At 36.7% G+C, this 12,148-nt stretch overlaps 1 protein-coding gene across 2 annotated transcripts in view; it reads left to right on the top strand.

Moving 5' to 3' along the window:
- The window catches only part of TRAPPC8 (trafficking protein particle complex subunit 8), a 63,285-nt gene that overhangs the window by 23,376 nt on the left and 27,761 nt on the right, over positions 1–12,148 (top strand). For both annotated transcript variants that reach the window (XM_063130680.1, XM_063130679.1), the window contains 6 exons: positions 2,646–2,761; positions 3,963–4,113; positions 6,597–6,697; positions 7,165–7,270; positions 9,381–9,512; positions 11,633–11,857. In XM_063130680.1, the coding sequence (XP_062986750.1) occupies positions 2,646–2,761; positions 3,963–4,113; positions 6,597–6,697; positions 7,165–7,270; positions 9,381–9,512; positions 11,633–11,857 (831 nt within the window). The remainder of the gene's footprint in view (positions 1–2,645; positions 2,762–3,962; positions 4,114–6,596; positions 6,698–7,164; positions 7,271–9,380; positions 9,513–11,632; positions 11,858–12,148) is intronic.

Raw genomic sequence — 12,148 nt, 5'->3', positions numbered from 1 at the left:
AAAGCAATGAAGTGACTCGATCTTGTAAAGAGCACTAAAAAAAAGTATTACTTATTTTTTCAGTTTTTTGGCGAAAATCCGGTTTTTTTAAAAAAAGATAGAAAAATGATTTTTTCATGGCCTCAAAATTTCTGGAAATTTTGCATTTCTAATCCTGAATCCTTTTATATCTATCTTAGAGAAAACGAATATAAAATTACTTAAGAATTGTTGTGGTGGTGATTCTCTCTGGTCCATTCTCTCTGATACATTTTGGGGTTGGGTTTTCAGTTGGGGTAAGGTTTTCACAGATCTCTGTCCTAATTTTGATAGATTCTGGTATTCTGTTGCTGAGTTAAGAATGTGGATTGGGCTATATAAATGGAGTCTGCTCTACACTGTTTCCCAATCTGGTTGTTGCTGGTTTGTTCCATTTAGACAAATTCAGGTAGTTTTTAATTATCCTGCTGTTAACTGTTTATCCACTAATTACATCTGATCCTAAATTCTGCAGTATTATAGGTTTTTGTAGTGTTACTGTACAATGTCCATCTTCTGGTAGGGGAGAAGAAAAGTTCCTGTATCTTGCTGCAGGCATAGATGACCTTTGATCATCTCACCTTTTCTCTAGGAATTATGTTACATTTAGGTAAAGACCTGCTTCACTTGAAAGGTATGACACTTTGTGCAGTATCCAGTACAGTTGGGTTTAATGCAATAACCAATTCTGCTCATGCAAATTACATTACACTAGCATAAGGGACCTCTAAGGCAATATCAGTAGTGTTTGTTTCCACAATGCGTTTTTGAGGGAATCCCATTGCACAAGCAAATGCTATTGGTGTTGTGCTAGAGGTCCCTTATAGCACAGCATAATTTGTGTTAATGGGATGATTTTGTAGGATACTGCCCTTTGTGTTCCCACCGATAGATATTGCTCTGAACATACTTTACTCTCACCTTCATGAAATTTAAGCACTCCATAGGGCTAACTGTGCAAAACCTGCTTTCTTTTTACAACTGACCATCAATGACTTCTAAATAGCACTAAGATCATGAGACAATCAGCCAGTGCATACAGCTTTAAACATGGCAAGAAACACAGCTTTATTAGATCTATCCATTTCAACATTTTTATATTCAAGGGAAAATGTTCATTAATCTTATCAAATTCAAAAGAAAAATCATCATCTTGTTCCCTTGGAGGAAAGGTAAGACACACATAATACAAAATGTTTGAACCCGCACTGTGTGTGTTTATTTTCTAGTGTTGGGTTGTGTTTTTAATTCTTTGACTTGGTTAGGTTCTACATTTCAAAAATAACACTTGGTTGTGCCACTAAAGCTTCATTGCAGTGCATGTGCAAAATGTGTTCAGAGTTGTGTTCACAGTTGCAGACTTATCCTTAACCATAGAATAGAGTATGACATTCCAAGCTAATCTAGAATGCTTCATTTTCTGGTCTCTTAACCTAGGTTAAGAGATCAGGAGAATCTTACATAATCTTACCACTCGCTTCCCCAGCCTTCCCATCTCCTCTGGAAATTCTTCCTACTCTTCTCCTGACAGTCTGAACCCAAGTTAAGGGCTACCATGATTAAGGCTGGTGCAGGTGGAACCTCTAAGGCCCTCAAAGGAAGGTTGGGAAGAATTTGCATGTAAGAGGGACCGGGACTATGGGATCATTTAGCAAGCTCCTGATATTTTCTCTATAGTTAAAGATTATGCTTGCACCAGATTTTCATATAGAACTACACATAAAATTTAAAACTATAAAGAACATGAGGCGAGCCCTGCTGGATCAGATGAAAGGTCTATCTACTGTAGTCCAGCATTCTTTTCCCACTGTGGCCAGCCATATGCTTATGCAAAGCTCGCAAGTAGGACATCAGCACAATAGCACCTGCTTACTAGTGTTTCCCAATAACTGGCATTCAGAGACATATCGTAGCTATAGTGTCTAGTAGCTATTGACTCAATTTGCACATAAAAGGTGAATGAATTAACCCACGATTTGTTGCCAATAAGTGTGAACGGGCCTATTGATAGTCTTATCCTCCATGAATTTGTCTAATCCCTCCTAAAGCCTTCCAAGTTGGGTTGCCATCACTACAACTTGTGGAAGTAAATTCTGTCCTGAATCTCCAACCAGTTAACTTTATTGGATAACCCCAGGTTCTACTACTGTATGAGAGAGAAGAAAATTCTCATCCATTTTCTCCACACCACAAATAATTGTATACACCTCTATTATGTCCCCCTTTACTTGCCTTTTTTCTAAGCTAAAAAGCTCCAAACATTATAACCTTTCCCAATGGGGACATTGCTCCAGTCCCTTGATCATTTTAGTTGCCTTTTCCTGCACCTTCTCCAACTCTGCTATATACTTTTTGAAGTGTGTCAGCCAGAACTGTGCATAGTATCCCAAATGTGGTTGTACCATAGATTTGTATGATAACAGTCTATTGGCAACTTTATTTTCAATACTTTTCCTATTCGGAAGGCTACATGACAAACACATTGAGCATTTCAGGTCTTGATTTTGCAATGGTAGTATCTGTAAATGGGTATGAATCTCTATGAGAACATTTCTTTACTCTTAACTTTAAATAATACACTGAGTTTACAAGTAATTAATAGTATAACATTTCCATCTTATTTTCAGTTGATATCCAGGAAAGGCTTGAGTCGATCACTGTTTACTGCAACCAAAAAATGGTTTAGTGGCAGTAAAGTTCCAGAGAAAAGTGTAAATGAGCTGAAAAGCACTTCTGGTTTGTTGTGAGTAGATTTACTCATCATAAAAATTTAGAGTATTTGGCTTTTATTAGGTTTTGCTTGACTGATTTCCATATGTTTCCTTGTTTCTCTTGTCATTGACAAACAGATTGCCGAATGCAGTCAATGACATTTTCAGTTAATAAGCTGAGATATGTACAAGCCTTTTGCTCCTATTCCCAGCCTCTTCCGTCCTTCCTTTTCAGGTCACCACAATTAAAACAGGAAGTCTTCAGTTAGCCATAGTTTACCATTATGTCTAAGCCTGGAAGCTGCATATACCCAGTACAGAATAAGCCAAAATCTTAAAACACGAGGTTGAGGTTAGTTTAAGATCTTGACTTGTTACAAACCTGGTAACCATAGCCTCCAGGCTTGGACATAATGGGAAATTATGATTCATTGAAAACTTGCTGATTTAATTGTTGTGCACCAAGAAAGGGGGAGAGAAGGGTCTGAAAAAGGCTCAGAAACATTCCAACTTATTAATTCTGTATGGGACCCTCTGAACCAGGCCATTGAATCTGTATGCTAGTTTGTTTAAACAATCACTTCAGCAATCTTTGTCTTAAATGGTAGTAATTATACACTAGTTAAATAAAATCCTTGGCACTGTATTTGGTTCAGCTGCATGAATTTATTGATTCAGCTTTTACAACTGGTTAAGATGGCAATGGCTCCATTGTGGGTGTAATAGGAATGGATGTACATTGAAAGAAAACCTTCCAGGGTATCATTGATATTAGAAGTGGTATTTTTTTCCTTTCTTTTTTAAAGATGCTATTTGCATTTAGTTAGTGGATTGGATCCAACGTTTTTCTCCATGATTGGAAGAAATGTCTGCTCATGAAGCACCATGAGTGGAACTCTTTTTTTGTTCATGGACTGAAAACTTTAGCTCTATGCCAATGTGTGTTAGAAAACAAGTCTTAAGCTGAATCGAGAAGAGATCTATCATTGAATGTTAGCCATGATATAGAACTATGTAGAGAAGCAGTATACCTCTGATTAATAGATACTTGGGACAGATTGGGGATGGCTGTCACTGTTAAACTCTTCTTTTGAGCATCTGTAGACAATAGGTTAGTAATGCTGAGAAGCAGAATATTGAATAGTTGTACCTTTGTTTGATTCTTCTGTTCTTATGAATGTGGTATGTGTTGTTTTCCTTGAATTGTATTTTTCACACTGTTTTTGTTTTTAGGTACCCTCCGGAAGCACCAGAACTTCAAATCAGGAAAATGGCGGATTTATGTTTCTTGGTGCAACACTATGATCTAGCATATAGTTGCTATCATACGGCAAAGAAAGACTTTTTGAATGATCAAGCAATGCTTTACGCAGCAGGAGCACTGGTTGGTGCATTAGTATGACTGTTTTGAAAAATGTATACAGTTGTCTTTTTTCCTTCTAAATACCTGGTTTGGAGTAGTCTCTCTTTAGTTGAACATTAGTTATATGCGCTTCCTAATCAGTTCATATTATTTCATGTAATCCATGTCAGCATACCCCTATTCTGCGCACCTAGGAATAAACTAATTATTATTCCAAGACGATGGAAGTTGCTGCACAAGATCATGTGGTGATGGCTGCTTGCGTAAAGGGCATTACACATTTGTATACATCTATCAGTGGCTATTAACCATGATTGATAAATGGAGCCTTCCTGTTTATTGGCAGTATGCCTCTGAAGGCCAAATGCTGGAGACCAGTAATAGGGGAGGGCTGTTACCTTCATGTCCTGCTTGTGGGCTTCTTGGAAAAGACTAGATCAGGAGTGGGCAACTTGTGTCTCCAGATGTTTTCGCCCACAACTCCCATCATCCCTCAACATTGGCTGTGCTGACTAGGACTGATGGGAGTTGTAGGCCAAAATAACTGTAGAGACAAAAGTTGCCCACTCTTGGACTAGATGGACCTTTGGTCTTCTCTATTTTTATGCAATAAGAGAAGTGAAAACATGTGAAAATAAATAACGAGAGGCAGTGTCCAATGCTCCCTATGTGCCAGTGGGACTGACCATGGACACAATCTGGAGCTAATGCTTTCTGAAGCAACCAGAAACAAGCCGAAACACTCATTTTTGGAATGGCACAGGTCAGCAGAGCTTGCGGAAGGGAGCTCTGCTCACCTCCGCTGTTCTGGAAACAAGCATTTTGGTGCATTACTGAGGTTGCCCTAGGGAGTGCTAGCTTCCTGTTGTGCCAGCAGTGGGTCTCAGTGGTGCAACATCAGCAGAAGTGCACAGGCAGCATTGGATACTGTCCTTGGATTTTAGATATATTTTATGGCTACGCCGAGTCCTTAAATTAAAAATGTAGGGAATGTTCTGAGGAGAAATTATTCATTTTTTCATGTTAGGGTTTTAAGCTAACTAACAACAACCTAAAAGTGAACTAAGAAACTTCGTTTTTGAAATTGTTAGTAAGTTTCTGGACTAATTTTAAATGAGGCAAAAGCAATCTTGACTGCTTAAATTCCACTGATCTCTATGAGAGATTTAAAAGCTCTAAGCTTTCCTTACATTGCCCAGTGGACTTTTAAAAGCCTTTTTACGGTGCAATCCTATACTTGTTTAGATTGAAAAATGTCATATAGCTCCCAGCATTCCCCAACCAACTTGGCTGGTCTCTGACTAAACGTGCTTGTGGTTGGACCTTTTAAAGTGTTCTAGAACAAAAAAGGATATATAAATGTTTATGTGATATAAATATTCATTTCAAAAGAGTGTGAGTACTTTATAATGAAAACGAAAGTTTATATTCGAACAATAGGTGAAGTAAAAATTGTAAAGGAATTGCCAGCTATTTGTTGTGCCTTAATGTACTAGATTCTTGAATTTTAATTTGTTAGTCATAAGTGTTATTAAACCAGATAGTGCTTGATCCAACTCTTTTGATGTGCAGAGACTACTCCTCATGTGCTTACCACAGATGTGGGTCCAGGGGAAAAAGAAAACGAACAGAACAGTTAGATTCAGGGACAGTAGGAAGCTTTGTCTCACATATTATAATCTTCTCAAACAGGGACAAGTCAGACAACACAGTAGTGGGGTAATAAGCAACCTAACAGTTGTTTATCTATGGGGTACTCCCCACATGTTAATAATCCACCGTGGTGTGGATTAGGATCAGTGTTGAGTTGGCTATTAGTCCATGCTGAGTTGACTCACTCATCCTCCGTCCTCTCTCCCCACCTCTGTCCTCCCGCTAGTATCCCATCAGCCATCTCTGCCAAAAATCTATCCTGCTGGCTGGACTAGAGTGGCAGCCACTATTTTGACTGCCCTTGCCTTGCAGCTCTCTGGTTGAGGAAATAAACGATGGTGGCTGAGGAAATAACCAATGGTGCCCTCCACACAACATGCTAACCAATGAAGGTTCAAATCACCAACTCTGCACAGCATTGATTATTTTTGTTGGGTATTTTGGCCAAATTGGTTAAAAAACTCCCTCTACACAATAACTCACGGTGGTTAAATAACCAACCGTTGACTATTTAAACCACTGTTGGTTATCGTGTTGTCTGAACACAGTTAGTATTTCACATCATACATTTTTTATTTGAAGAAAAATGCTATTTCTTCCAGGTGACTGTTGCCAACCCAGGTTAAAATAAACCCATGTTAGTTTGTTTTTAATCGAATTAGATTTGATTTTGTCAGAAGTGTGAGAGTGAATCATTTCAGTCTTGTGCCCCCTGAAACACAAATCCCCTTCCCTAAAAACAATGTAGTTGACCAATAATTGTGTATGTGAAATTTACTTGCACATAGCTTACCTTGTGATTTAAATTTTGTAGCAAAAACACTTGTTAAATAACTATTTGTATTTCACAGGAAATGGCAGCAGTATCTGCTTTTCTTCAGCCGGGAGCACCAAGGCCATACCCTGCTCATTATATGGATACTGCCATTCAAACCTACAGGGATATCTGCAAGTAGGTGGTTATTTATCTTCTGTCTTTTTCATTGCTCAATAGTAATGTGTGATTACTCCATGTGACATCAGAAGTATAGGGTATCAGGAGATGTAGTTTTAAGTCCAGCATCAATGTTACTTCTGGCCTATTCAAAGGCAAAGGCAAATAAACACATGGCACTTTAGAATATTAAATTATATAGCAACTTTTGAATTGTATCACTGTTTTACCAAAGATGAAGCCAAGTTAAAATCTGTGCAGACATTCCATATAGCAATAGAACAGGTGAATTTGTATATAACATTGCTGGTTAGCCTTGTTCACTAACTTGTACTCAACCCATGAGACTACTTTTAATAAAAGTGCTGTAGCTATTCTATTTAATTAAAATGTGACAAATTCATATACTAATCTGTCAGGTGCCACTTATGAAACAAGCATTGCAAGACATACATAACTGGATTTACATTTCTTGGTTTTTTTAGGAACATGATGCTGGCAGAGAGATGTGTGCTGCTTAGTGCTGAAATATTAAAAAGCCAAAGCAAATACTCAGAGGCAGCTGCTCTCCTGATACGTTTAACCAGTGAGGTATGGAAGAATGTTATTAGCTGTTCTTGTGTATTTAAATGAAATGTGCTTTTAAAAAAATGCTTTTTAATTTATTTATTTTTAGAATGCAACTTTCTAGGCAAGTAGAATAGTGCCTGGAGGAAATGTTTATAGAATATCAAGTAATGCTTCTGCTTTGAGTGTAATCTATTCTGTATTTATTAATTTATGGGAAAATCATGAAACATCTATCACAACCACAAAATAAGCTCTTGTAGTTATTAATTAGCCACATTTAGAACATCCTATTGGCCTTCAAAGAAATTTGTTGGGACATTAGAAGTGTAATTAGTAAGCTACAGTACTATGTTTATGCATTTTATTACTTGGAAAGGGGAAAATACAAGCTGCAAAATGGGATAATGAGATAGGTGCTGGAGAAACCTTAAGATGAAAGTTTGAATTCTTCATAGATTCTCATGGCTCTTAAAATGCAACCAGTAGCAGAGTGGCCCAAAAAGAAGTACAAAAAACAAGGAGCAGTATAAAGATACTTCGTATGTCTAGCAGGCGTAAGGTTAGAAGTAGAAATAGTGATTGCAATGATTTCAAGGCAGGGAGCTTTTCGAATTGTGTAAGCTTGCTTTGCATAGGTAACAGGATTAGAAGGAATTAGTTGTTCTGTGTCATCCGGGACGCATGAGTGAGGTAATGTAGATGATGCTGATCACATTTTTCTTGATTGTTCAGGACTTATAGCTCAGATATAGCTTATAATATCCAGTACTTGTTCCCTATCTCGTTTGCTTTTTGTTTAATTGAAACATATTAAAACTTACATTCTTGTTTTTTAATTTTTCTGTGGAAAAATGGCAGCAGAGCGTTTGGATGGGAATGGTGAGTGTTAGAAATGTCAGCTGGAGTAGCTAGAGGGTTAGGCAGTGTGTTAAATACGTTGTCACTCATCTCAATCTATTGCAATATCTATTACTCAAAATATCAATGTAAAAGTATTCATGTTGGTGAATTTGTGTGGTTCTGGACATGAGCATCTGTATCAAAGCATTACTGTGCTGAACTATTGGTAAATGACACTCAGAAGGAAAATTACAGTTTGTGACCATTAAGAATATATAATAATATCTAAACACAGGAGAAGAACATCTCTATGGAAGGCAGTTTCATTTTTTGCCTTGAATGAGTTTTATATTCTATAAGAATTTTATAGAGGATGTATCCATTGCTATTGTATGCTGTCACCAGTCCTGAAGCAAAGATAAGGATCATAATATGCTTCCTTTTTAAACCTACAATATTACTTTATTTTTTAAATTAATCAGAAATGCAGGTGATTCTAGCATGCTCACTCTGATTTGTCAAATGCAATACTGAATATTTTTGTGTGATTCTTGAGAATTCATCTGTATGATTAAAAAAATCAAAATGGAAAGTTGTTTTTAAAAACACACAAAGCTGAACAATGTAGAAATAAACTATAAAGATAAGAAGTGAATATACCATTACATTTTAACAACAAAGCAAAATGCCCAGTGTCTTTATTGATACGATAAGAAAGCTTCTACGATTTAGCAGATCTAAATCATATCTATTCCTTCTAAATTTAGTAAAAAGAGTTTACTTTATGCAAAAGTCTCAACTGTATTTTGTGCCTCTCTGATGTGTAGTTTTGTTCAGGCACAGAAATGATACGTCCATGTCTGTTGAGTTTGGGTGCTTCCAGACAGAAGGGTCCTAGCACTAACACTCCAAGGCATTGCACAGTTCTGTCTTTTTTTTCTTCAATGGATTTTCTGCAGTAAGAAAAAAGACAGAAGAAGTAGTGGGGAAAAATAGGAGGGTTATGTCTGGAAGACGTTATTGGAACTTCTGTGAACAAGGCAGGATGTTGGTGTGACAAAAGCCTCATCTGGAAACACCCTTAGAGTGTGGATATGAGTCCATTATAGATATTTGCAGTGGTATTTGGATATAATTTATTCACTGAATGAAGATGTATAGAATAGGTGGACTTTCACTGCATCAGTAATATAGCCAGTCTTTCCATAGTTTGGATTTCTGATGATATTTTTAAGTTTATGCTTCACTGGTTAATTGTAACTTTTGTCTTATCACTCATTGTTTTCAATAGAGTTCAGATCTTCGGAGTGCACTGTTGCTGGAGCAAGCAGCACACTGTTTTATAAACATGAAAAATCCTATGGTTAGAAAATTTGCTTTTCATATGATACTGGCTGGCCATAGGTATAGTAAAGCAGGACAGGTAAGATTTTGATATTAGGAAAGAAATATTGATTCTATAATTTTCCAAGTGGTTTGATTGTTTCAGCACCTCTTAATATTTGATGAATATTATGCCTAATGCTGCTCCAGTTGAATGAAATTTAGTATTCCCATATTTTAAAGGGGATGCTCAGAAAGGTAAATGTTAAATTGTTTCATCTATAGAAAGGTAAATAACTATTTGTTTCTTAAAATGACCTGGCTACTTGGCATTGAGCAGTGAACTGAATTAAGACCAAGGTGTCTTGTTATTTTAGAGAATGCTTTTATTCATTTAAGGAATATATGTACCAACCTTCATTAAAAAAATCCAGTGTAAAAAATTAAATTAAAACTTAAATATTATTTATTTATTTATTCAAAACATTTGTATCCTGCCCTATATCATTAAGATCTCAGGGCGGCGTACAGATGAAAGCATACAGTATAAACCACTATAAAAGAAGCATAGAAAACTCATTAATTAAAACAGCAGACTGAGATCTAAAATCTCTGAAAGGCCTAGGTGAATTAGGAGGTGCACATCAGGCAAGTCTGTTGGGAGGGAGTTCTGTCAGTGGGGTACCAATGCAGTAAACGCCTTCTCCCTGCTTGTCACCTGCTTCAGCTCCACTGATGGACCTGAACTAGGACATTGGCAGATGACTTTAAGATCCAGGCATGTTAATATGGACTGTTAATTGTAAAGCTCTTATACTGACAGTGTTTGAATCTTCATATTTCAGGAGAGTAATTTTATTGCAATGTTTAATTTGCCAACAAGGTATTGTGTCTAGTACTGGTGTAAGATTTTTGGGAGGTAGGGAAGGACACATTACAGTTAGTCTGAGCTGTGGTTGCATCTTGCTCACAAGACTGTTTCTGCCAGTATTACTATTACAGTACATAATTACTTAAAGCTTGATTCAAGTAATTATCAGTCAAAATGTCTATCTGATTACCGAGGTGGTGGTTTAATTTTAGAGAGTGCTCACAGAAAACAGTTTTGAAACAGTTTTGCTGCCTGCAGAGCCATTCCATAATTCAAAGTACTGGTATTTACCTTTTAAAAGTCTGCAGCTTGGGATCAGAGTTCCTGAAGAATCATCTTTTCCCACATGTACCTGCCAATGGATTAAGATAACCAAAGACATCACCCATCCTGTTTTTAATTTATAGTTATTGATTGATTTTAAGAGTATTTTTGCTTAAGGCAGAGGGTAATCTTTTTTATATATATAAATAAAGAAATATTTGTGTTTCCCAAAAGCAAAACTATGAATCCCTGCAATTCTTTATTAGGAAAAATGCTAAATGGGCTGGAAAACCTTTTGTGGATCATTATAGGGCATGAGCTGTATCTTCTTTGCCCTAAACTACTTTCTGTTGAAAACTAAAGATTTACTTTATTTGTTTTAGTAATAGAGCCTCTTTTGGCTATACAGAATGGCGCTATCCGCTGTTATTTAACCAATGGTGAGACTGTGGTGCGTGCAGCTACCACTTTGAATATTCAACCCTTCACTTGAAAGTTGTCATGTTGTGTTGTCAGTGAATTTGCACAACACAACAATTTGGGAGTGGGGGTTGCCTATGCAAGTTGTTGCCCGTGGTCCTTGCTGCTCGCTGTGGTTTAAATAACCCACGACAAGCCATGATGTGTTGTCCGAATCTGGTTATTATCTCAATTTTCATTTGTGATGATTCAGCTATTATGAATGAAAAATAAATGAAGAAAACCATCCAGTTAATTGCCTCATGCTGTTTAACCTAACTGCGAAATGTTCTTTAAACTTTATCTCTGGATATTTTTGTTTTAGAAATATGTACTTCCACCACCTGCTTGTTTCTGGATCATTAGCATGTCCTGTTTCACTTATTGCAATTACAACTACAAACATTGTTATAGAACATATAAGAAAAAATAAATCTTTAGATTAAAACTATTGTACTGTTAGCTTTTGCTGATCCCCAGTATTTAATAATTTCTGAAACCTAATTAATTAATGGTGTCATATTAATACGAAAGACTTTTTTGTACTTACTGCCTTTTTTAGTCATAAGCTCTAAACATGTTCGCATGTAGAATTGTATTTGGTGTATTTAAATTTTATCTTCCAGAAGAAACATGCATTACGATGTTATTGTCAAGCCATGCAAGTTTATAAAGGGAAAGGGTGGTCACTTGCCGAAGATCATATAAATTTCACTATTGGCCGCCAATCTTTTACGCTTCGACAACTTGACAATGCTGTATCTGCCTTCAGGCATATTTTGATCAATGATAGCAAGCAAACTGCTGCTCAGCAAGGGGCCTTCCTCCGAGAATATCTTTATGTTTATAAGGTAAAATGCCAGATTTTATCCTCAGTGGAATTTTAACTTGTATATTAATTTGCAAGTATTCTGCAATAGTATTTGAAGTTTTTCTTGCTTGATACAAATAATACACTTCCCTTTGCATCATGCATCTAATGCCCGGAGCACTTGTTGAAAATGATATATTCTGGTCCAGCTCAAGGCGTTTTGGTGCCTGAGACAGAAAATCCAAATGGCACTTCCTTGCACTTAATAATATGGAGCTGGTTCTTTTGTGCAAGCCTGATTCATTCCAGTGAGGCTTGTAAAGGAAAAGGT

The sequence above is a fragment of the Elgaria multicarinata genome, chromosome 7 (assembly GCF_023053635.1).
Source record: "Elgaria multicarinata webbii isolate HBS135686 ecotype San Diego chromosome 7, rElgMul1.1.pri, whole genome shotgun sequence".
NCBI lineage: Eukaryota > Metazoa > Chordata > Lepidosauria > Squamata > Anguidae > Elgaria > Elgaria multicarinata.
This window is presented reverse-complemented; position numbering and strand designations above follow the sequence as displayed.